General features: G+C 41.5%; 1 protein-coding gene across 1 annotated transcript in view; it reads right to left on the reverse strand.

Moving 5' to 3' along the window:
* Positions 1 to 4,354: 4,354 nt before the first annotated feature.
* Positions 4,355 to 27,193, reverse strand: part of LOC117438169 (polycomb group RING finger protein 3-like) — a 52,509-nt gene continuing 29,670 nt past the window's right edge. Inside the window, exons 3-7 of the mRNA XM_034073629.1 lie at positions 23,366 to 23,421; positions 22,253 to 22,360; positions 21,398 to 21,486; positions 17,622 to 17,759; positions 4,355 to 4,441 (exon numbers count right to left, since the gene is read on the reverse strand). Coding sequence (XP_033929520.1) covers positions 4,355 to 4,441; positions 17,622 to 17,759; positions 21,398 to 21,486; positions 22,253 to 22,360; positions 23,366 to 23,421 — 478 coding nt within the window. The remainder of the gene's footprint in view (positions 4,442 to 17,621; positions 17,760 to 21,397; positions 21,487 to 22,252; positions 22,361 to 23,365; positions 23,422 to 27,193) is intronic.

Genomic DNA, 27,193 nt, shown 5'->3' on the forward strand with positions numbered 1-27,193 from the left:
ATTCCATACCACAGCTCATCATGCCCAATATATAAAATTCAGGGAGTTACCTGTAAGGCCAAAATCACTGTTCAAGTCAGGCTGGGTATCGGTCCACAGGTGGTTGTGGAGACAGTGTTCTCATAGGAGAACAGATATTTGGTACATGAACTCTGAATAACCCCAAAAGATACAGCAAGGCCATGAGAGGCCTGAGGAAGCTCAAGCAAGCAAGATAAGAAGAAGCTGGGATTCACTGAGTTATGAGAACTGTGGACTGTTGGCAAGCTTTCAAGGTCAAATTCTCACACCTGTGCTTAACCAATTATATATTAATCACTAAGTGTATGTAAGCAATAGTATAAAAGGAGTTTATGCTTTGCAATAAATGGCTTTTTGTCTGATAATATTGATCTCTGACTGAGTCCATTCTGCAGCAGGTGGTGAGCAGTTGTATTCTCTCCCCTTGTTATTTCCATTATCATTATTATTATTGGTGGTAGCAGTAGTGGTTTTGTGTTATACCTTAGTTATTGGACAGTTCTTATCTCAACCCGTGGGATTTACATTCTTTTGAACCTCCTCCCCATCCCTCTGGGAGCAGGGGGAGGAAAGCGGAGGGGAGTGAGTGAGCGGGTTCGTGTTTCTGAGTTACCGGCTGGGCTTAAACCATGACAATATTAAATAACTTCCTTATATCTAATCTAAACTTCCCCTTTTTAAGTTTGAACCCATTACCCCTTTTCCTATCATTACAGTCTGTAATGAGTCCCTCCCAGCATCCTTTTAGGCCCCTTCATATACTGGAAGGCTGCTATGCGGTATCCACACAGCCTTCTCTTCTCTAGGCTGAACAGCCCCACCTTTCTCAGCCTGTCTTCATATGGGAAGTGCTCCAGTCCCCTGATCATCCTTGTGGCCCTCCTCTGGACTTGCTCCAACAGCTCCATGTCCTTCTTCTGCTGAGGACAGCAGAACTGCACACAATACACCAAGAGGTCTCATGAGAGTAGAGGTGCAGGATCACCTCCTTCAACCTGTTGGTCACTCTTCTTTTGATGCAGCCCAGGATACAGTTGGCTTTCAGGGCTGTGAGCACACACTGCTGGCTTATGTTAGTTTTCTCATTGACCAACACCCCAAGTCCTTCTCCGCAGGGCTGCTCTGAATCTCTTCTCCACGCAACCTGTAGCTGTGAACTCCGCCACTCTGGACTTTGCAAAGAAAATATGTTCTGTCGTGATCATCATCAGAGAATGAAGTCGTGGAAAGGCAGCAGTGGCTGCAGCATCAGGAGTCTCCCAGTACTGTCTTCAGGTCACTTGACAGAACCCAACTACCTTTTGATCATTACCCCAACAAAGAATGAACTTTGATGAAATGACATGAGCTCAGCAGTGACATCAGCAGGCAACACTCGAACACCATATACCTTATCTCCTTCCCTGAAGGTCTGTTACGACACCTGAAGCCTGACATCATGAACTGAATGACCTCAACAAACTTTATAGATATTGTCCATGAACTAAGGAATAATATCTCTTGTTGTATATACATATATATATATCAAGAGACAAAAAAAATTGATGGTATATTGGAAAATGTGGGATCTGAGCATGAAGTAAATAGTATGCAATAAGGGGTGAATTCTGAGCTTTCATTTCTTCTCTTGTTTCTTATTATTATCATTATTGTTAGTAAACTTTACATTTTGGTATGGTTTACATGTTCTTTTACTTGTGTTTGTTATATCTACTTATAAACTATACTAACATTATTGGTTTATGCTTTGATTTTTGCGAGTCAACAGACTTAACTATAACTTAATCAACAAGTGAGTGTTGACAAAGTTATAATGTAACAAAGCAAGATCAAGGAGTAAAATAGACACTTTGGAACGAAGAGCCACCCTGCAGGATGACCTGGATAGGCTAGAAGAGTGGGCTAACAAGAACCTTATGACAAATGTAAGGTCTTGTACCTGGGAAAACAATCCAGGAGTGCAGCATAGGCTGGGATTAGCTGGGGGGCAGCTCTGTGGAAAGGGACCTGAGGGTCTTGGTGGACAGTAAGCTCCATATGAGTGAACAGTGTGCAGCTACGGCAAAGAAAGCCAACAGCATGCTGGGTTGCATCAAAAAGGGCATCACCAGCAGAGATAAAGAAGTAATTTTCCCACTCGGTGTTTGTCAGGCCACACCTGGAATGTTAGAATCATAGAATCAACTAGGTTGGAAAAAACCTTTAAGATCATCAAGTCCAACCTTTACCTCAGGACTGCCAAGGCCACCACAAAGCCATGTCACTAAGATCACATTTTTTGAACACTTCCAGGGATGGTGTTTCCACCACTTCCCTGTGCCGCGGCCAGGTGGAGGGGAGAAAACACCGATACGATGTAGGTTCACAAAATGCTCCGTTTATTGATTACAAGGCTGCTCTTAATATACTGTCTTACACGCGATCACGCATTACTTGATTGGCTGCTTCGCTTTGCCCACGAGGGATACACGCTCCCCTTTACCTCTCCTGATTGGTTTCACACCTTCGCTTCAGCTTAGCGTTACATCATGCTTCTGCAATTACTGGCATCTTGTTATTGCATTCCTGTTTTGCTGATCTTGACACTTCTTCTTCTTTTAACCTGGGGTCATAAGTTCACTTTCTCACAGCTTGCTGTAGGCCTGTTCAAGTGCCCATGCTCGACCCCCAACATCCCTGGGCAGTCTGTTCCAATGCCTGATCATCCTCTTGGTGAAGAAATTTTCCCTAATATCCAATCTAAACCTCCCCTGGTGCAGCTTGAGGCCATTATCTCTTGTCCTATCACTTGTTACTTGGGAGACAAAAAGGAAAGACTCCCAGCTCACTACAGCCTCCTTTCAGGTAGAGAGTCATAAGGTCCCCCCGAGCCTTGTCTTCTCTAGACTAAACAACCATAATTCCCTCATAAGACTTGCGTTCCAGGCCCTTCACCAGCTTTGTTGCTCTTCTCTGGACCTGCTCCAGCAACTCAATATCTCTCTTTTAGTGAGAGGCCCAGAACTGAACACAATATTCAAGATGTGCCCTCACCAGTACCAAGTACAGGGGGATTATTACTTCCCTAATCCTGCTGGCTACACTGTTTCTGATACAAGCCAGGATGGTGTTGGCTTTCTTGGCCACCTGGGCATACTGCTGGCTCAATACGAATCTCCCATCATTTATTATTCTGCTCTAAGTTCTGTTATGTCAGTGTTGTGGTTTAAGCACAGCCAGTAACTCAGAACCATGCAGCTGCTCACTCACTGCCCCCCTTCTTCCTCCCCCCACTCCCAGAGGGATGGGGAGGAGAATCAAAAGAATGTAACTCCCACGGGCTGAGATAAGAACAGTCCAGTAACTAAGGTATAACACAAAACAACTACTGCTACCACCAATAATAATAACGATAAGGGAAATAATAAGGGGAAATAACATAATTCCTCACCACCCACTGATAGATACCTAGTCTGACCCAAGCAGCGATGTGGGCCTTCTGGGTAACTCCCCCCAGTTTATATAGTGACCATGACGTGCGGTGGTATGGAATACCTCTTTGGCTAGTTTGGGTCAGGTGTCCTGTCTCTGCTTCCTCCAAGCTTCCCCTCCTCCCTGGCAGAGCATGAGACTGAGAAAGTCCTTGAGTGAAGTAAACATTACTTAGCAACAACTAAAACTGTTGGTGTTATCAGCGTTGTTCCCAGGCTGCAAGTCAAAAATACAGCACTGCACCAGCTACTAAGAAGGAAAAAAAGTGACTGCTACCGCTGAACCCAGGACAGTGGGGTTTTGGCTTTGTTTTGTTTAAAGAAACTAACATCAGTAACCCAGAGATCCAAGCAGATGATTTCCCCATCCACCTTTATGCCTACCAAATACTGCTCTTGAACTGAAGTGGGAAGCAAAGTTAATTCATCCACCTCGTTATTCAGCCTCTCTCTTCCAAACTGCAGAACATGAATGTACTGAATATTTGTCTATTCTGTTTTGTAACCAGTTTCACAGTCTACATGGAGTAATATTAGTTGTATCTGTCTGATATGGCTGAGAAAAATGTCCTTCTCAATGCCTTTAGACTCCTTTACCCAATACATTTTTAATTACTATCAAATTGACATCTGCCTTCAACTTTCCCCTTTCCTTAGTGGCATATTTTACATTTTCCCCTATTTTTCAGTTTTGAATTAGGGAAAAATATCTATTTTTAAAGATAGTTTATTAGACATTTTAAAATATATATTTTCACCATTTTTAATTTTTTTGCCTGCATGATGTATGCTTTCTGAACTTTGTTCTTTAGTCAGCTAATGATTTACATCAAACATTAAAATTTTGATGAAAAGCAGTTGTGTCATACCTTAAATCTCCGTCTAGTAACAACTACAAACTTGAGTGTGTGATCCTTGCCAAGAATCTCTTCATTGCATAATATGTCCAGCTGATGTAAAAAAAAGAAATTATTAATTCACTGAGACACAGAACATGGCTTTAAAACAATACACTTCAGATAAGGACCAATAAAAAGATCAAAGAAACAGAACTCAATTCTCACATAAAGACAGCCTTGTCCTTTGACATGCTATGAAAATTGTTTACACAATACCCAGCAAGTAACTTTCTATTTTGAAAATACATTTTTAAAAACCTGTCCCCTGCTTATACATCAGTGTTTAGGACTTTTTTTGTAGACACTTTATAGTTGCTTTTACTTTTCTATGTTAGCTTTGAAAGACCTTGATATTTGAAATAGCAATAGCATGGACTCATAAGCAAATGCAAGATCATGTTACCAGCCATCAGCTGAATTGCAGTGGATGATCATGTACATGATGTTAGCCTATTTGACTTCAAGGTGACATGTACTGAAAGGATAAGTCACCATGAAAGTGAAATATGCTAATGGTACTTTACCACAACCTGAGAAAACTAAGAATATGCATGTACCAGGATTTGTCTATAGCATTCAACCAGGCATTCACATCCTTGGGGCCTTAATCCTCAAAACGTATTTTTCACTGGACATACCAATACACTCTTTCCACAAAAATGCCATGTGCCCTTAAAGGGCAGAAGCACTGTTGAGTGAACATTCTTACATTTCAGCAAGAGCCAAGTAGGTTGTAAAACCAGAGACTGATGCAGTGGAATAGTGAATTTAAACACAAAAATAAAAGGTGTAATTAGTATGAAAGCAATCTAGGTTTCTGAAAGGTGTTAGGAATTTTAACTTATGTTAGATGGGCCAACCATAGGTGACATACAGCTGGTTCTCCTACTCACCAAAAAGGAAAAACTTCCTGGGGACATGATAATCAAGGACAATATTGGTTATAGCAACCATGAAATACTGAAATAGTGAAGTTCAAGATCCTGAAGGGACTAAGGAAATCCAAGTAGCAGAGTACAGATCCTGGCGTTCAGTAGAGCAAAAATTTGTTTTTTCAGGAAGCTGGTAAGTGGGATCCCGTGGGAGTCAGCTCTGAGGGGAGGTCAAGAGGTGATAAAGCTTTAAGGACAATATCCTCCAAACACAAGAACAGTCCATCCCAATACTCAGAAAATGAATACATGTATCAGGAGACCAGCTTAGCTAAACAGGCAGCTCATGAGAAAAAGGACATATACAGGAGGTGGAAGTGAGGACAGGCTACAAAGGACCTGGGGTTCCTGGTTGAAAGCAAGTTGAACATGAGTCAGTAGCGTGCTCTGGCAGTGATGAAGCTGAGCAGGATACTAGGGTGTATCAACAGAAGCACAGCAAGTAAACTGAAGGAAGTCAATGGAACAATGTCCAAGTGGAAACCAGTAATGAGTGGTGTCCCTCAAGGGTTGGTACTATTTAATATATTCATCAACAAAATAAACAATGTGATTGAGTTCACCCTCAGCAAGTTTGCAGACAACACCAAACCAACTGGTACAGCTGATTGATGCCATCCAGAGGCACCTTAACAGGCTTGCGGAGTGGGTCCCTGCAAATCTCATGAAGTTCAACAAGGCCAAGTGCAAGGTCCTGCACCTGGGTCAGGGCAATCCCCAATATCAGTACAGACTGGAGGATTGAAAAGTGGATTGAAAGCAGCCCTGTGAGAAGGACTTGGGGATACTGGTGGATGAAAAATTGGACACAAGCTGTCAATGTATTCTTGCAGCCCAGAAAGCCAACTGTTTCCTGGGCTGCATGAAAAGAAGCATGGATAGCAGGTCAAGAGAAGTCATTCTCTGTGGAGACAGTGTTCTCACAGGAAAATGAATATTTGGTATATGAGCTCTGAATAACTCCGAGGGATACAGCAAGGCCATGGGAGGCCCGAGGAAGCCTAAACAAGCAAGATAAGAAGAAGCTGTAATTCACTGAGTTATGAGAACTGTGGACTGTTGGCAAGCGTTCGAGGTCAAGTTCTCACACCTGTGCTTAACCAATTATATGTTAGTCACTAAGGGTCTTCAAGACAAGTATCCAATCATGATATGCCAAATTGCTGTAGGTGTGTATAAGCAGTAGTATATAAGGAGTTAATGCTTTGTAATAAATGGCTTTTTGTCTGATCACATTGATCTCTGACTGAGTCCGTTCCGCGGCAAATGGCGCCCGAACAGGGACCCTCTATAAGTTCACATTGAAACGGAGGAGGGTGTGAATCGCTGGGCCGTGAAGAAATCGGCTGGAATCGATCTGGCTGGACCAAGATCGGGAGGCAGAAGCCTCGGAGGAGGGAATCCTCGGATCGGAGCCTTGTGAACCCGGAAGACACTGCGCAGTGCAAATAAGGTAAGCAGCCGGACGGTTGGAAGGGAGCTTAAGGATGGGAAACCAGTTAAGTAAAGAAGATGAAGTAATGCTTAAGCCTTTCCAATATATCCTCTCTGAGAGAGGGATAAAGTATGATGGTGAAACTCTGAAGAGGCTTTTACTCTGGTGTAAAAAGAAAAAGCTAATTGTGGAGGTTGGTGAAGCTTTTAAGACTGAGACTTGGGAGAAAGTTGTTTTTGCGTTTGCTTGTGTTTGTTGTATTTGGGTTTTTTGTTTGTTTTTTGTTGGTTTGTGTTTGTGTGTGTTATGTTTGTTGTGTTTGTGGGACGATAATTCCCAAGGGTCAAAGGAGGCAAGGCCCCTTGCCACACTGTGGCGACTGTTAAAAGACACATTAACTGCTATGAAAGCTGAGAAGGAAGTAGCCATGTCTGCCTTTCCGATGTTTTCGGACTCGCCTGAGCAACAGCCGGCTGCTGCTGGTGCGCCGGTAGCAGCCGGAGTGTTGGTTTCGGGTGAGGCGGCTCCAGCTAGAAAGCCCGTGCGTCAGAAAGTACGGATGTTTGAGGACCCAGTGCCCCCCTCCTACCCCGTAATATGCGATGAGGGGGCTTGGGAGAGGGAGGGTGTGCGACCACGACCACCTATGGTTAATCCTTTTCGTGATGCTACTGCCCCAGAGGCAGACAATATCTCTCCCCTGGCCCACCACCCCCACCCCCCACCCTCTACGGACAGGGAGAGAGAACCTTTTGAGGAGTATAATAAAACTCCCACTTTACAACACCCCCCTTCGCCTTTGACACCAGCACTTGCATCGCTCCCGTCGGAGCCGCAAATTAGCCAGGAATGGCATCGCTGGTTAAAGCTGTTAGATCAAAAGCTACAAGATTTACGAGACCGCCTGGAGGAGCTGGGGCCTAAAGATAAGGAGCAAGCTCTCAAGCAATCCACAGAAGTTAACCCTTTTCAGGTGCCGCTACCACCAACTCTGGCACTCTCTCAGCAAGCTGCTCCCAGTGCCCTGAGATGGCGTGGTCTTATTCAAGATGCGATTATAGATGGCACTATTTTACCGATTGATGTCCCTTCTGCATTTCCAGTTATTGTGAATGCCCAAGGGCAACCTCTCTGGACTCCTATGGATTGGAAGGCTATGAAAGCACTAAAAGGAGCAATTGCTCAATATGGGTTGTCTTCCTCATATACTCAACAGATGCTAACTGCCTTATTTTCTAGTATGCTGTTAACTCCTAGTGATTGTTATCGAATAGCTGCAATTTTATTAACCCCCTCTCAGGTCTTACACTTTAAGAGTGGGTTTGAAGAGTTAGCTGCAAGAGCTGCTGATGACAACTTAGCTCGCAATCCCACTGACCCTTTACATGGTATCACAGCTGACATGTTACTAGGGAGGGGCCAATTTCATCCTGATGCAGTACAGGCTCATATGAGGGTTGAGGTTTTACGGCAAGCACAGCAATTGGCATTAGCTGCCTTAAAAGCTGTACCAGAGGCAGGAAAACCTAATCCCTCTTATACATCGGTAAAACAGGGAGCTACTGAGCCTTACATGCAATTTATCGATAGATTAACAGATGCTATTGGAAAAAATATTGATTTGGCATCTAATGCTAAAGAGTCTGTGCTTATGTCCTTAGCTATGGAAAATGCTAACCCGATTTGTAAGCGTATTTTACAGGCTTTGCCAAAATCTGCTGGATTACAAGAAATGATGGATGCATGCTCTAAGGTGGGCACAACAGAGGAAAAGGCGGAATATATGGCACATGCCTTTGCCGCTGCTCTCAGACCTCTTCTACAACAAGGTCAGGATGATCGAGGGGGCATGAAGGGTGTAAAATGTCATAATTGTGGACAGCTGGGACATGTTAAAAAACAATGCACTGCAAAGAAACGTCGCCCCCCCCAGGGCAGCAGCTCAAGCGTTTGTGTCAGATGTGACAGACGTGGTCACACAGCAGCAGCATGTCATTCTAGGTTTAAGAAAGATGGAACCCTGTTGGGAAACTTGGTGGTGAGCGCAACACCACCCCGCGCGATGACACAAAATCAGGGTGTCTGGACTGCGTCCCCTCCGCCACAGCAGGGAGTGCCGGAGTGGACGTGGCAACAGCAATAGATTTTACCATTACTGATACTTCTGTCCATTGCGTTCCATCTACATTAAGTGGGCCCCTTGGTCATGGGTTATGTGCTTTGCTATTAGGACGCTCATCAACATCCAGGACAGGAGTCTTTGTATTACCAGGCGTAGTTGATGCTGATTATACTGGAAACATTGGGATCATGGTGCAGACACATGCACCCCCAGTACACATCCCCAAGGATTCTAAAATAGCTCAATTAGTCCCATTTGAAGCAAAAGTTCCCCAGATGGGGCAAAAAATCAGAGGAAATCAGGCATGGGGTTCCACAGGAATCCTACACATTTTGTTTGCATTGGATATTGCAAAGCACAAACCCGAGGACCAGATCTCTATACGGGGCCATAATAATCAAATAATTAAACTGCCTATGCTAATCGACACGGGGGCTGATGTTACTATCATACCATATCGTCAGTGGCCAAAAGCTTGGCCCCTACAAGCCGTTGCCACAGGAGTTATTGGAATCGGAGGAATGCAATCGACAAAAATTAGTACAGAATTGGTGGATGTTTTTCTATCTGATGGCAGTCATACACGCATCAGACCATATGTCATGCAGTCTCCAATTGCATTGCTCGGACGGGATGCTCTTAGTCAAATGGGAATGAGATTGACTACAAGAAATGTTTAATGGTGGCCATTGATGGACGGCCAACCTATAAATTATGATGGCTTACTGAAACACCTGTATGGGTTGATCAATGGCCGCTGACAAAAGAAAAGCTGTCCCATCTTCATGAATTGGTCGCTGAACAATTAGAAGCAGGCCATATTGTGCCTTCCACCAGCCCATGGAATACTCCTATATTTACCATCCCCAAGAAAAGCGGAAAATGGCGATTGTTACATGACTTACGGGCTATAAATGCCATCATGCAAGACATGGGTGCCTTGCAAGCTGGTTTACCTAGTCCCACTATGATACCCGAAGGATGGGATTTAATGATAATTGATTTAAAAGACTGCTTTTTCACAATTCCCCTGCATCTGAGTGATCGGGAAAAATTTGCTTTCTCTGTCCCAGCAATTAACAAAGGAGAACCAGGATATCCCCCTTGTCAACAGCTGAATGAGTTAACTGGACGAACTCTGAACTTCTTTACTGTGAGAGTGACAGAGCACTGGAACAGGTTGCCCAGGGGGGTTGTGGAGTCTCCTATGTTGGAGATATTCAAGGTCCACCTAGACAAGTTCCTGTGTGTGACGTACTCTGGGTTACCCTGCTCTTGCAGGGGGTTGGACTGAATTTTTCAAGGTTCTTTCCAACCCTTGGGATTCTGTGATTCTGTAATTTATCCAATACATGGGTCTTGTGAACTGTGGGTCTCTCATGAGTGTTTAAAATATAAATTACGATTATGGGTTAGGTTACCCTTTTGAATATAAGTATATCCATGTTTCCAGTGACCTTTGGAGACCTTTATAGATATGGCTGACCACTTCTTCCAACATAGGCTGGCCACCTGTGTTGGAATGAGTGTGCTTTTTGGTCAATATAAAAGCCCAAGCCTCATGCAATGTGAGGGAGGCAGAGCCTCTGCGGGGACGCCCGCTAAGGTTGAGCCTGCCACCTTGCACTGCGATGATGCTTCTTGGAGCTGATTTCCTGATACTCTTCACAAGGTCCTTGTGCTATGCTCTCTATGTGGGACTGTGTAGAGGGAGTAATGATTGTATGGATTTTGTGTTTCAAATATTGTAGTTGGGTGAAGTGTGCTTGTGGGATCCCAAGCGTGTGTGTGTGTGTGTGATGAGGGCAGACAGTGTTTTGTTTTGTTGTTGGGTTCATGCAATAGTTTTTACAACTATTGGGTAAGAATTTTATGCATGCTAAATAATTAACTCACTCTAGCTGTTATTAATGACTGCAGTTTTGATGTATATTGCTTCAAGCTTGTTTCCCAGACAATATGCATGTCTGATCAAAAAAAAAAAAAAAAAAAGGGTAATGCTATGGCAAACTTGACTGTTAACACTGTACAGTTGACTTCTACAGCTGCTTCACATCCCCTTTGCATTAGAATGCTTCTGCTTTAAGGAGTCACTTTAACCTGTCTACTTCTCAAGAACTGATAACCCGGAGGAAGGGGTATATTTCTGTCCTACTACCTACAGGTCCACGGTGGCTGCCTGCAAAGTTTGTCAAGCCTTGCCATGAGCTGAACAGATGAGTGGAAGAACTCGATGCATCAGCTACAGGAGCTGACCTTGAAAACCCCAAGCAGAATGAGATAGAGAGAAACAAATGATTGTAAAACATCACTTGAGGGCAACTGAAAATTAACACCTTGAATATGTATGCTTGTAAAGTAGCTATTATTAGAGGTTGGGATTTCGCATATAAAACCACCTGTATTTACTAGCCAGTTGCTAATAAGAAACTATACCTTGTATTGTATGGAACTGTCACTTGTAAAAGAGATGTTAGAATATACAAATTTGCAGCAGCTGCTAGAAGATGCTAAGGCAAAAGGTAGAAAGATTCTAATATGATGGTACTGTTACAAAGCAGGTAATGGAACAAATTAAGAGGGTGGGAGAACTCCACTGGTAAGAAGTTTCTTTGGTTAGTCCCTCACTGCCATTGGCATCTTCAGCATGCTGATGCACTCTGTGATAGTTACTCTGCTAATGTAAATCTGTGTGTGCTTTGCTGTAGTAGTGACTTGTTACTGGGTGAAGCAGGTGAAACTCTGCATTGACAACAATGTTCAAGGACTGATATTGACCAAATGCCTGCTACCACAGTCAAGGGCAAGACTGGGTTGGCCTCTGTGTCTGCCACCAAGAAGAACCTTTAGCTCCGCTGCTGGCTGCAACCCAGCAGGCGTAGAGCGGTGGAGGCACATGCCATGCCAGACCTTGATGTGAGGGATGGCCTCCACTGTTATCAGAGAGCCATCCAGGGAAAAAGGGCAGGCCCAGCTGTGTACAGCTATCAACAGGACCATACTGGCTGCCAGCGAAAAGTACAAAGCCGCAGAACTCAGCAACATAAAGAAACAGCAATGACAGAAATCTTTGTAATATCTGTTCTATTATTTGTGATCGTGGGTAATGGACAAGTATACTGAGCACATCTGTTAAATCCCCATTAGTCCATCCTGTTACATGGTGTGTAGGATTCACTGGTATGCCACATGTTATAAAGGTGACTTCAAGTGACTTCAAGTCAGACCAATCTTACTGAAATAATGCTACCTAGAGTAGTGGGTTGTTATGTTACACAAGTCAAGCAGTGATAGAGCAGACAATAAATTGTCAAAAACTTTTAATAAAATTAAAAAGGGGGAGATGTGGAGACAGTGTTCTCACAGGAAAATGAATATTTGGTATATGAGCTCTGAATAACTCCGAGGGATACAGCAAGGCCATGGGAGGCCCGAGGAAGCCTAAACAAGCAAGATAAGAAGAAGCTGGGATTCACTGAGTTATGAGAACTGTGGACTGTTGGCAAGCGTTCGAGGTCAAGTTCTCACACCTGTGCTTAACCAATTATATGTTAGTCACTAAGGGTCTTCAAGACAAGTATCCAATCATGATATGCCAAATTGCTGTAGGTGTGTATAAGCAGTAGTATATAAGGAGTTAATGCTTTGTAATAAATGGCTTTTTGTCTGATCACATTGATCTCTGACTGAGTCCGTTCCGCGGCAATTCTCTCCACTCTGCTCTCATGAAACCCCACCTGGAGTACTTTATCCAGCTCTGGAGTCCCTGACATGGACTTGTTAGAGTGGGTCCAGAGGAGGGCCATGAAAATGATCAGAGGGCTGGAACACCTGTTCAGCCTGGAGAAGATAAGGCTCTGGGGAGACCTTATTGAAGCCTTTTCATATATAAAGGGGGTTATAAGAAAGACTGAGAAATATTTTTTTTCCAGGACCTGTAGTGACAGGAGAAGGAGCAACAGTTTTAAACTGAAAGAGGGTAGACTGGATATAAGGAAGAAATACTTTATGATGAGTGTAGTGAGACACTGGAAAAGGTTTCCAGAGAAGTTGTGGATGCCCCATCCCTGGAAGTGTTCAAGGTCAGGTTGGATGGGGCTTTGAGGAAGCTGAAAGATGTTCTTGCCCATGGCAGAGGGGTTGGACTAGATATTTGAAGGTCCCTTCCAACCCATACCATTCTATGATTCTATGATTGTATACACAGGCAGAGTGCACCTTCAGCAAGTTTCCAGATGGTACAAAACCAAAAGGAGTTGATACTCTTGATGTTTTTGCTGTCCTTAGAAGGACTTTGACAGACTACAGAAATGTGCTGTCAAGAATCACAAAATCACAGAATCCCAAGGGTTGGAAGGGACCTCAAAAGATCATCTAGTCCAACCCCCCTGCAAGAGCAGGATAACCTAGAGTACATCACACAGGAACTTGTCCAGGCGGGCCTTGAATATCTCCAATGTAGGAGACTCCACAACCCCCCTGGGCAACCTGTTCCAGTGCTCTGTCACTCTTACAGTAAAGAAGTTCATCCTGAAGTTAACGTGGAACCTCCTATGCTCCAGTTTACATCCATTGCCCCTGGTCCTATCACTGGACATCACTGAAAAAAGCCTAGCTCCATCATCCTGACACCCACCCTTTATATATTTGTAAACACTGATGAGGTCACCCCTAAGTCTCCTCCAAGCTAAAGAGACCCAGCTTCCTCAGCCTCTCCTCATAAGGGAGGTGTTCCACTCTATCATCTTTGTGGCTCTGCACTGGACTCTTTCAAGCAATTCCCTGTCCTTCTTGAACAGAGCAAAGGAGAATGCCACATCCTGCACCTAGGGAGCCAGTATAGGTTGGGGTATGACTGACTGGAAAGAAGCTTTGCAGAAAAAGGACCTGGGAGTCCTGTCGGACATCAAGTTGACCATGAGCCAGCAATGCACCTTTGCAGCAGACAAGACAAACATGATCCTGAGATGAATTAGGAAAAGCATTGACAGCAGGTTGAAGAAGGTTCTTATTGCTCCCTGCTCAGCACTGGTGAGACACATCTGGAGTTCTCTGCCCCCAGCACAAGAAGGACATGGACATACTGGCAAATCTAGCAAAGGGTTCATTAAGGTATTGAAGTGTCTGGCATTCGAGAAGAGGCTGAGAGAGCTGGGATTGTTTAACCTGGAGAACAGAAGGCTCAGGGGGGATCTTATCAATGTGTACAAATACCTGATGGGGTCAGTAAAGAAGACGGAGCCAGACTTTTTAGTGGTATCAAATGAAGGGATCAATTGGCACAAATTGAAATACAAGAAATTCCATTTAAATGTAAAAATTATTTTTTACTGTAAGGGTGACTGAGCACTGGATCAGGTTGCCTAGACAGGTTATGGCGTCTCCATTTGTGACTATATTCAAAACTCGACTGGACATGGTTCTGGGCAACTTCATCTAGCTGACCTTGTTTTGATCAGGGGAGTTAGATTAGATGACTTCTAGAGTTCTTTTCCAGCCTCAACTATTCCTTGTTGCATGGATTTGCCAAGACTGGGGACACAGAAATCTCCTGAAAGATTTACCTCCAGAGGCTATTTAGTCTAGTTCCCCTTCCTTCCTACTCACAGCAAGACCAAATGTAATCATATTCATAAAAAGTAAGGGAGGTGGTATGGTTTATATGTTATTTTACCTTGTGTTTATTAGATCTACTTATATACTATACTAACATTCTTGTTTTATGCTTTGATTTTTGCAAGACTTAACAACTCTTTTAACAACTGAGAGCTGACAAAGTTATAATGCAACAAGGCAAAATCTGAGGCAAGACCAAGGAGTAAGATATGTAGCCTGCCAGAAGAAACTAATTCAATAGTGGTTAGTAGACTTGAGCTATAGTGAGTGGTACACATCAGTGCCTATCAGACTCAGAGAGGTTTCCTGAAATTGCAGGAATTTTTAACTTGGTTCTACACCCTATAGTAATAGTTTGCTTGTTTTTATGAATTGTTTTAATCACAGACATTTAGCAAATCAGGTACTGACTATACACTGCAATGAAGAACTGTCAGACCTTTACAGATTATCATGAGGCAAAACCTGATAGGAGAAAGTGAATACCTCCAAGAAGTCTCTACTCAGTCCTGATTAAGACCCTTGAGCCATAGGAGGGTGTGCAGCATCCTTGTTGGACATATTGAGCAAGAGCCTGGGATTCATGGACTACCAAAGGAGAGTGATAAAAGTGACCTTGTAGCCCAGGAAACATGGCATTGTTGTTGCTAACAAGGCCACAAATTCAATATAAGCCTCACTTGTCATATTTTGCTTTTTCAGAGATTTATTTTCGTCTGTTTAACTGGAGTGGCCAGTAATTCTTCAATAAAGGTTTGCACGGCTAGATAGCTAATTTGTGACCTAATCCATCTTTGTCTTGCTTAGATTGGTTTAATTATTTAATGTAATAACAGTTTAAGACACTTGAATTAAGACTCCTTTTAGAGCTCTTAACAGGTTTAAGCATTACAACTCAGGATTTGGGCCCACCCAGGCATCACAGTTAAAACTTTGGAAAAATGTTCTGAAGTTATAACCACCTTACAACCCTGGTAGTTTTATTCATTTACAGCATAATGCTCAAAGAAACAATTTGAATAGAGCAGACAGACCTAGTGACAGAATTGTTGATTTCAGTAACATTCTTTTAAGAAAATATGTAAATATAAAAGGAATTTAAAATATAAAAGGAATTTAGGAGAGGTATCAAAGAAGAAAGGAAAATGAAAGAAAGGCTTGAAACAGAATACTAACTACTTAAAGGTTGAGAGAATTGTGAGCTACACATTTGTATATATCAAGGTCTGAAAGAGGATAATATATAATGAATAGTGAAATATTACGGTTGAACCAGAATAGAAGTAACACTGAAGTGAGATACTTATCTATGCCAGGGATTAGAGGTTACTTATATCTAATAATCAGAACCTAATCAATAAACCCAGCATTTCTGTAAGAGCAAAAAAAGAAAGAGAAAGAATACATGAATGTGCTGACTGATTATGTGAACAACTCTGTGTAGTTTCTCCTCTGCTATTTCTCCTTCCCCCCTCCCCCAACTATTTAGTTGCCTGTGTTCTGAGGATCCAAAGCTCAGCTCTGATGCTACACAGCTGCATAACCTTGGGACGCATATTTGAGAAAAATCACTAAGTTATGAGAGAACCTGCAAGAAGATAAGAAGGGCAAAAGTAGAATGAGGCTATCTGAGAACTTTGGGTCAGATCAAGCCACTAATATCAACAGTGAAAGTTAGATAAAACTGGTTTGACTGTTACAGACGTGTTAACTTTTTCAGTGGTAACAAGGAATATCACTATTCATGTACTGGGACTACATTATGTGACAATTATATTAGGATACTTAACAAAATATTGTAACATGTATGTGTTTAATAGAATTGTGAAAGATATACTATAAATGTAACCTTTCGCATAATAAAAGAGAACATACTGATTAACTAAACAATTATATGAAGAATGAGAAACATTTCATTATTGTCACCTTATGAGGTAATATTAGGTTGCTAGTTTTAAAGGGATAAGGCTTAAGGGAGGTATATCTCATATCTGAAATGCTGCATCCAGTAAAGAAAATTTTTTATCAACTTCAGCAAGTTCAGCGGAAAGCCACTGAGATGGTCAGGGTGCTTGAACACAGGCTCTATAAGGAGAGGTTGAGGGAATTGGGCCTATTTATCTTGGAGAAGAGAAGGCTTAAAGGGGACCTAGTTATAGCCTTCCGATACCTAAGAGAAGCCTATAGAAGAGATAGCGCTAAGCTCTTTACTGAGGTGCCTGGTGGGAGAATGAGAGACAGTGATCATCAGTGTAAACAGAGGAATTTCTGACTGGACATAAGGAAGGAAAAAAAAATCTCCACAAGGATAATTAAGCATCAGAACAAGTTGCCCAGAGGTCAGGGCATCACCATGCTTAGAAGTTTTCAAGATTGAGAGATGGCAGTTTGAGAGTTAGACTGGATAGGGGGGACTGTGACTAATACCAATAAAGAGGGAACAGAGGCTGTATTTTCTTTCTTCCCTTACCCTCCACCATGATTTCTTCACACAGTCTAATTATATACTCCCTGCAGGGTAAGTGGCACCAGTTGATACTACATAAGGCTGAGTTTCACTTAGAGTAGAGAAGCAGAAGAAATATATGTGTAGCTTTCCATTAGATCAGTCTGTCAGTAGTGCCCAAGTGTTATAATCCATTCTCTGCATTGCACTGAGTGAAAAAATCTCTGCTAGGGCAGTGTATCCTTCTTTCATTTAAGGCCACCAAACAAAGCATCTTGTAGGAGTCAGTTTTAACATAGGTGGAAAACACATAACCAAGCCTTTTGGCATGTTTTAAAACTGGTCATGAAACAACATATTGAGCTGCACTGCCAAATCTGTATAAAGCTAAGAACCAGTAAGAGCTACATATCTATTGTACTGGAAGGGGAGAAAAAAAGGGAAGATGACCCTCATCCTTAAATTAAAAGGGGTGGGGGGGGGCGGGGGTAAATTTGGAGAAAAACCTATTTGTTAGCATTGAGCTGCTCAACTTAAATAGCCATGTTCTGTTTCTTTATATTAGGAAATAGGGTGTGCCTCATTTAAAAAAGAAATATCTGGTTGGAAGGAATGACAATTTTGAAAATAATCCATAAGATTTTCATTTGCAAAATAATTTTTAAACATTAAAGCATTACCTCATTAAAAGAAGAAAGGTTAAGTTTTTTAGCAATGAACTTCTTTAGATGCAAGACTGTTGCTTGTGCTGAGCAGCAGATCCATTTTCTTTTCAATCCACGTAATTTGCTGCTATTGCATTCCAAACAGATGCTTACCTTCAGGAAAAAGGAAACACAGCCAGGACTAGTTGACTGAATTTTTTGTAGTCTCCATATGGGTGACATGGTTTAGTGTGAGGTGTCCCTGCCCATGGCAGGGGGGTTGGAACTAGATAATCTTAAGGTCCTTTCCAACCCTAACTATTCTATGATTCTATGATTATGCATTTCACATGAACATTTATTAGCCCAACAATAAGGAGAAAACGTAGGATAACAGTATTTAAAGCAAAATGCATCCAGTGTCATTAGAAAAAGATTGACTATTATTTTGTCAGCTTACTGTTAAGCAACATTCAACTTGTGAGAGAAACCGTGTCATTTCCACATAATTTGGGATGGGGCTTTGTAATATTAAGGCTTTATAATATTAGAGCTTTAAGATCAATACTAAGGCTTTGCAATATTAAGATTTTTCAATACTGGGGTGGGGCTGGGGCTAAGTTACCAAGGGAATGAAACAAAAGGTTTGAGATACCATAAGTTAGAAAGACACACTCTGTGGTTAAAGACAATACCATCTTTGGATGAAAGATACACTCTGTGGTTAAAAAGAATGCTATCTTTGTATAACCTATACAACTAAGCAGGTGAAGGCTGGTTAAACAGTAAATTTGGGTACCACATGTCTGCCAGAGAGTTATGAAACTGAATCATAAAAGGAGATGAATAAATAAGAGGAAGTGGCATACAAAATTGAGTAAGGGAATATGTAAACAGAGGCAGGACAGTTGGCACGTAGATTATATGTGCCGGATAGGCTGTAAACCTTGGAGGACCCAACCAATGGGGAAAAAAGGGAGGGAACTTGCGGACGGGACAGGAAATATAAATCAAAGTTCTGCCTTTGCTGTGTGTGCCTACTTGCAAGGACATCCATTTTTGCAAAAACATTAATAAATAGCTGCTTCACTGTTGTGTCTACTCTGAGCTTTTACAAGAAGTTTTTATCTAGAGACCATTTCTCACAAATTCAAAAGGGATCAGGACAAAAGTTTAAGGTAGAATTTGAGATCTGCCTTCTTTCAGAGCTTTATTCTAACTGCAGAGGTTACACTAGTTCAGAAGCAGCCTAGGTCAAGGCCAAATCAAGTTATCTAATATGAAAACCTGTGAGGACCCTGAGATCATTCCCCTCCCCACTGGGGGTTTGATTGTCTGAGCTCAGGGCCAGTTATGACAAGCAGCTGTATGACAATGAAGCTGATGTGAAGAAAGAGCTGTTTGAGAAAAACCTTGAAGAAATTTCAGTGTGGGCTCACTTCGCTCCACTTAGCAGCACTGTTTAAGCTGAAGCTCCCTCCCTTGGTTGGTGCGTCTGCATGAGCTACACTGCAGCCATACCTGTGCCTGGTCTGGACCCCAATGCAAAGATTAGACTTCTGGACTTGACCTTAGATCTGTCTCATCAGTATATACTTGGCTTGATGATAATTGGACTGTGCATACCCTCAGTTACTGTCTCAGTCTCCAGACCTGACCTCAACTTGCTGATTTAACTTTCTGTCTTAACCTTGGATCTGACTCATAGAATCATAGAATAGTTAGGGTTGGAAAGGACCTTAAGATCATCTAGTTCCAACCCCACTGCCATGGGCAGGGATGCCTCACACCAGACCATGTCACCCAAGGCCCTGTCCAACATGGTCTTGAACACTGCCAGGAATGAAGCATTCACAACTTCTTTGGGCAACCAGTTCCAGTGCCTCACCACCCTCACAGCAAAGAACTACTTCCTTATATCTAAACTAAACTTCCCCTGTTTCAGTTTCAACCCGTTGCCCCTTGTCCTATCACTACAGACCCTGATGAAAAGTCCCTCTCCAGCATCCTTGTAGGCCCCCTTCAGGTACTGGAAGGCTGCTACGAGGTCTACACCCACCCTTCTCTACTCCATGCTGAACAGCCCCAACTTTCTCAGCCTGCCTTCATATGGGAGGTGCTCCAGACCCCTGATCATCCTCATGGCCCTCCTCTGGACTTGCTCCAAAAGCTATGTGTCCTTTCTATGTTGAGGACACCAGAACTGTATACAGTACAGTGGGTACCTGTCCTGGGTTCAGCAGTAGCAGTCATTTTTCTCCTCCTTAGTAGCTGGTGCAGTGATGTGTATATGATTTTCAGCCTGAGAACAGTGCTGATAACACCAATGTTTTTAGTTGCTGCTAAGTAATGTTTACTCTGACCAAGGACTTTGTTGAGTCTCATGCTCTGCCGGGGAGGAGGGGAAGCCGAGAGGAAGCAGAGACAGGACACCTGACCCAAACTAACCAAAGAGGTATTCCATACCACAGCACATCATGCCCAGTATATAAACTGGGGGGGGAAGTTACCTGCAAGGCCCAGATAGCTGGTTGGGTAGGGCTGGGCATTGGTCAGTGGGTGAGTGTTTGTATTCTCCTCCCTTGTTATTTCCTTTATCATTATTTTTTTTTGTGATAGCAGTAGTGGTTTGTGTTATACCTTAGTTACTGGACTGTTCTTATCTCAACCCATGTTAGTTACATTCTTTCAATTCTCCTCCCCATCCCTCTGGGAGCGAGGGGAGGAAGGGGAGGGGTGGTGGTGGTGGTGAGAGAACGGCTGTGTAGTTCTGGGTTGCTGGCTGGGCTTAAACCACAATAGTACCCCAAGTGGGACCTCACTTATCAGTAAAGATTTACTGTCACTGTCACCAGAGCTGCTATGCCTTCCTTTTTTCATATACTGCGGGACAGCAAAAGGTCAGTGCCCCGTCTGTCTTGCTGACACTCTTGGCTCTTGCTTGCCCCTATGGAGCAACAGCCTGTCCTTGCTGCTCCTTGACAAAACCAATAGCACTTTTTAATTACTATTTCTAATCTAACCTCTGAATCCAGTAATGTAACTTAATATTTAAGGCATGTTTTAAAATAATACTTTGAGCTTTAAAAATTATTCATGCAGATGATGTAACAAATTTTTGAAGTTCAAAAGATTATATGGGAAAAAAGTGTCCTTTTGATCTCTGTGCTTCAATTCTCCTTTTCTCAATCATCTATTTTCTTTATTTAGTCTAAGTGTTTTAGAATGAGTTTCATTCTGTGCACTTACATGATCTGGTACAAAGCACAACCCATCTGAATACTACAATTGCACTATCATTAAATGGAAAATTAGTCCAAACTTAATTTACTTTGGACACAGTTAGTAGGGAAACACAAAGGCAGTGACTTGTGTATTCCAATAGCAACTTTTATACTTAAACTGGTTTTGTGCTTAAAGCTTGACACTAAATACTAAGTAAAAGAAGACTTTTCATTTTAATTATTGAAACATATTCAGTCCTGATGCACTGGAGTGGCATGGGAGTAGACTCTCACATAAAGGGCCCAAATGACTTGAAATATAGTTAAGATAAAAGCCAACACAAAGCTCAGCCAATATTTAGGGAACTCAAATAACTATCAAAACTTTATGAAATTCTCAAAATCAAATTTCTTCACAGCTACCTAAATAAAAACTATGAGGCTCAAGTTTACACAAAAGCATGGAAGAAAACTGTATCTTGTCTTTGTCAGAGGACAAAATTTTTATCAAAATAAAATAATCATTTAAAGATAAAATGGAAATACAAACTAAAACTAAGAAATGCCCTATATCAGAAGTAATCCCACCTGTTCATCACTTCGATGATAGTCATTATCTTCTTCCTGATTTCCTTCAGAAGTTTCTTTGTTTGAATTTTCATCTGGTTTAGTTTCAACTTTCAGAAGAAAGCAGACCATTACAATAATTAAATCAGACATATGAGATTATCTGAAACATATCAGATATCCTGATATCAAGTCTATAAGACTATAAGAGCAACTGTGGGGGGTTTGTTTGTTTTTTTAGTAATTAGGCTTGTCAGAGTATGATCAGCTTCTAACCAGGAAAAAAGTTGGAAAGCAGCTTTATTCTTGGTAGCAGAGATGTGGACATTAATTCAAAGCTTCCCAGAAAATCAGTTCAAGACACCTTGCTATAAATTTGCCAGGGCTCATTCACTATTCCGTAAAACTCATGTGCTCTCCTGACAGTCACAGATTTGAGAATTCTTTTTCCCTTGGATAAATACATACACATATGCATTTTAAGTATAACCACCACAGCATTTCTATCATAAAATTACACTTAACATCAGCAGTTTCTGAAGTTAATGCAATTTAGGACTGGGATATAAGGTAACATTTTCTTATCATAGAATTCTCACATAGATACTACTGAAGACCTCCAGGAACACACTACAGCTGGATAAAAGAACACATTCTATAAACAAGTGTGATGCAAAACACTACTGCACTTAGATAGTGAGTTCAAAGTGGTGAGTTCTTGTATATAGTCCAATATATAAGCACAAGCAAGCCTTGTACAATATTATGCAACAATTACGAGTGCTAATATTAGCTAGACACCTATGCCTGACAGATCCTTTCAGCAGCTTAAGGGCACTCTGTACCCCCACCCCAAGACAGAATAAGACCATTTACCATTGTGATGTGAATCTAGATGTTTTGCAGAGCATGTCTCCCCTTTGATGTCCCCTGGTACTTCCATACCCAGTTTGTAATAGAATTCCCTCTGCTTTTTAATTTCCGCTGTTTAAAATTGTAAATATTATTTATTTAATAGTTTTAGCACAATATTTATCAAGATATTCCAAAACTCTCTTCTATTCTGTAAAAAGAGCTTGTCAGGCAGGAAGTGGTATTAGCACTTCTTGCTACTTCTCTACTCTTGCTGCCATAATCAAGATACCCTAGATCTTATTCTTGAAAAGCAGAAGTTATTTGCAGATCTATTATTGCACCATTCTGTTATTACATATAAAATAAATTTTAAATACTATACCATACTTTGTGGTTTTCCCCCTTCAATGTTTCTGTCAAAATACTAATGTTGAAATGTATCCATATTTCTGATTTCCGATTTTCAGTACTCTAGGAACAATTTAAAAATAATCTCTTTACCTAAAATTGCTTATAAAGTCCAATAATGTCATCACTTGACAGCTTAATTGTATTGAAATATTCTACTTAAATAAAAATAGCAACACACCACTGAAAAATAATACTGAACAATTACTATAAAGCATTCCTTTAGTTCAACAGATTATCAAAATAGATTGCAAGAACATAAATGGAAAGGTAGCTGTTAGCAAAGGATTTAAGTACATATTAGGAGAAGAAAAATTAACTGAAACTAAAAGTTATGCATAGTATTCTACCTCTGAGAACTCTGCAAAGCTGTCAAAAATACATTAATATGTACACAGTTTATTAAAGAAGAATGCATGCAATTATAGAATATCAACATGAAAAAGTTGCAGTGTTATTTAGGTTTACATATTACTTTTCCCTGAAATAACACTGGCATTTTCATTTCTGAAGTTTTTTCAGTAACACTGCTAGTAGAAGACTAAAATTAAAACATGAACAGCACTTAAGTATAGAGGAAAAGTAGTGCTAGAACCAGAACAAGTGAAGATGCTATTTTTCACACACCAGACCCCCCAACATTTTCCTCACTTCCTCCTTGTTAATGTAAAGGAACTATGCGTAAATCTAACATTTAGTAAAAATAAGTCGTACCAAAAAACATACCTTCTTGGAGGCCTGGCACAAGTTTGTAAACAATATCTTGCATTGTTCTATCATGGCTAACAGAAAAAAAAAAACAACAAAAAACTGAAGGTTTAAATTAGCCATCTTGATACAAAACAGTTCTCTTAAAGAGATTCAGTATTAAGTCAGCTCTACAAACCTCTAAAGTCTTATAAGAAATAAAAATATTTATCTTGGATGACTGAAATATCAAACATGAGAGAACAGTTAATAAGAAAAGAATGCAAGATAAAGTTCAGGCTAAGACAAGAACTGACAAAAGTTAAACTGACAAAAGTTAAACTGACAAAAGTTTAACAGAAATGCTAGGAAAGATGGTCTTTATGATGCAAAGGATGGCATCCTGTAAGAGATGCCATATACCTGCATGCGTATCGGTAACATAATTCTCAAAATTGCTTGACAATTTTGACAAAAGCTTTTTTTTTATTTTCTGTTTCTAGACAATAGACGCTTTTCTGTTTCTGTAAACTAGATTGTTTCTTATCCCTTTTAATTAATCTCTTGTGTTGCTATGTTGTTTACTTAACCATACTGAGCTTTTTACAAAACATGAGGAAAAAAAGCTTCTAGGAATAAAAGAGAACAAAGGAAAGAAAATTTGCATTTGCTTTTATAATTCAGCATTTTACCCAAGAGCAACATCATGTAGCTCAGAATCCCATCTAGCTAAAAAAAGACAGACTAAGGAAGGAAATGGTGGGGAATTAGGACTGGTTAAGATTCTAAACACGGATGTTTTCAACCGAATTTTAACTACAAGCTGACATTTCCTGGATTACTCTAAAACAAGTCACTGACTGAAAGGATAAGAACATTACCCTGACTTCCAAACTATAAATAAAATACAATACAAGCTAAAACACCAGACTCATCTGCTACTGGGGCATTAACCCCAAAAGAGTTTACAATACCAAACTCCAGCTTTCACTGTCAGGTTAGAATTTTTAAATGTCATTTAAAAATTTCAGGAACATCTCCAAAAACATTTCAACCTAAATTAATGATTTTAGCTACCGGCATGAGGACAGAGGTAAGAATTTAACAGCACTCTTGATGATGAAACATGGGATGCATTTGTTCAAGACCATAGATTGTTGTAACTAAGGCATAATACAAACTTCCTCCCTATCAATTCTCTACTGAAGAAACCACAGACTTCCAAAATCAGGTTGGAAAAAGTTCATCTGCTTCAATCATTAAGGGGCAGTATTTTGCAACTAGCTCAGGAAAATACTTCTCTAGGAGGGCATCCTCATTTTTTGAAGCAGTAGAGCAAAGAACCTAAACTGAAGAAGGAGACAGACTTTTTAAAAGACATAATACTGTGCATTCAGTGTCCACAAATAACTGTCAAACCCGCTTCTAACTACTCAGTTTAAGGCTATGCTCCCAAACCTCTCTTAGCATTGAAAACAGGCTTCTGAAGGAATACACAGATGTATATTTCTGTAGCTTTACAGAGGATGACCATGTTGTCTTAAGTGCCATTTGTTTCTTCTTGGCTACTGGCATGGATTTATCATTACTGTTTTGTCATATTTCAAAATACACTCTAGTATAGTATATACATCATTCTCAGAAGGTATAAGAAAACTCTTATTTTATTTCTGACTCCTGAAGGGAACTCAACTTCAAGCAATTCAGAAAATTTTTATAGGACATGCACAATTCTCAGTGAAAGTGGAGAAAGAAACAAATTCATTTTTGATAGCCACTTCTTCAAAAGCTGCACTAGAATCAACACATGGACATTTAAAGCAGTGTGGAGACAGTGTTCTCACAGGAGAATGGATATTTGGAATATGAACTCTGAATATCTCTGAAAGATACAGCAAGGCCATGAGAGGCCCGAGGAAGCCTAAGCAAGCAAGATAAGAAGAATCTGGAATTCACTGAGTTATGAGAACTGTGGACTGCTGGCAAGCTTTCGAGGTCAAGTTCCCTCAAGCTTAACCAATTATATGTTAGTCACTAAGGGTCTTCGAGACAAGTATCCAATCATGATATGCAAATTGCTGTAGGTGTGTGTAATCAATAGTATATAAGGAGTTAATGCTTTGCAATAAACGGCTTTTTGTCTGATCATATTGATCTCTGACTGAGTCCAATCCACGGCAAATGGCACCTGAACAGAGACCCTCTATAAGTTCATATTGAAACAGAAGAGGGAGTGAATCACAGTGCCGCAGGGAGGAAAGAAAGAAGAAATTGGCTGGAATCGATCTGGCTGGACCAAGATCGGGAGGCAGAAGCCTCGGAGGTGAAATCCTTGGAGAAAAACCAAAAGAGAGGCAAGAAGGAGGAGGCAGGATGAAGAAACTACGTATCCACCACCTGGTCCAGTGTCTGATCAGGGGTCATCATCACATGACGAAGAAGAAGAAGAGACGACTTCTCGATCTCGGACCTCAACTGAGCTGCAGAATATGCGAAAAGATTTCACCCGTCAGCCAGGGCAGCACATCATCACCTGGTTGCTCCGATGTTGGGATAATGGGGCCGATGGTCATGAACTAGAAGGTACAGAAGCCAAGCAGCTGGGATCACTTGCTAGAGAAGGGGGAATTGACAAAGCAATTGCAAGAGAGAAAAAGTCCCTCAGTCTTTGGAGGCGGCTTTTGGCAGCTGTGAAAGAAAGGTTCCCATACAAGGATGATGTTATGAGTCGTTCGGCCAAGTGGACTACTATAGACAAAGGCATCCAGTCTCTGAGGGAATCAGCTATCATAGAGATGATCTATCACATCAAGCCAAATAATGGGGATATACCCATAGACCCAGATGAAGTGAAATGCACACGACCCATGTGGCGAAAACTTACACGGAATGCACTGTCGTCATATGCCCATTCATTGGCAACGGTAACCTGGAATGACATAGTACCACTAACAGTAGATGAAATGATTCATAAACTCCAAGAGTCTGAAGACAATCTCACCCCTTCCATCATCTCAGCTGTGAAAAAAATGTCTCAGGATCTCAAGCAGTTGAGGGACGATCTGTCTGATTTATCCAGCTCCCCACGTGTGCCAACACGCGTTTCAGCTATTAACAAAAGGCGTCCTACTGTTCGAGAGAAAAAATATATAAGATACACACCACGGGCCACCCTATGGTTTTCCCAGCGGGATCACGGAGAACACATGACGAAGTAGGATGGAAAACCTACTTCAGCCTTGGATAAACGTGTGGGTGAATTGAAGAGGGGAGCAAGGGCCAAGACTGATCGTCCCATGAGAGCTGCAGCTTCAGTCTCTGGTGAACAGGTTCCCAGATGGAGCGGAAGAGCTGATTTTACTCCAGCTCCTGTGATAACTGTCATGGGTTCAGCAGTAGCAGTCAATTTTTCTCCTTCTTGGTGGCTGGTGCAGTGCTGTTTTTTGACTTTCGGGCTGGGAGCGGTTACTGGTGGCGCATACGTTTTTGAGTTACTGCTTAAATGTTTGGTTTTTGTCCAAGGCCTTTTCTAAGCTCATGTTCTGCCAGGGAGGAGGGGAGGCTGGGAGGAGGGAGAGATAGGGTGCCTAGCCTGGGCTAGTCAGGGACGTATTCCATACCACAGCACATCATGCTCGGGGAGGTAACTGGAAGTTGGCTGGGAGTGTAGGGGCTAGCTCTCTTCCGGGTTGGGCTCGTTTCGGCGGGTGGTATAGTATTCTCTCTCCTTGTTTATTTCCTCTAACATTGATTTATTAGTGGTAGCAGTAGTGATTTGTGTTATACTTTAATTGCTGGATTGGTTTTATCTCAGTCCGTGGGAGTTGTATACCTCCGGTTCTCCTCCCCATCCCTCCGGGAGTGGGG

This window comes from Melopsittacus undulatus (genome assembly GCF_012275295.1).
Source record: "Melopsittacus undulatus isolate bMelUnd1 chromosome W unlocalized genomic scaffold, bMelUnd1.mat.Z SUPER_W_unloc_1, whole genome shotgun sequence".
Lineage (NCBI taxonomy): Eukaryota > Metazoa > Chordata > Aves > Psittaciformes > Psittaculidae > Melopsittacus > Melopsittacus undulatus.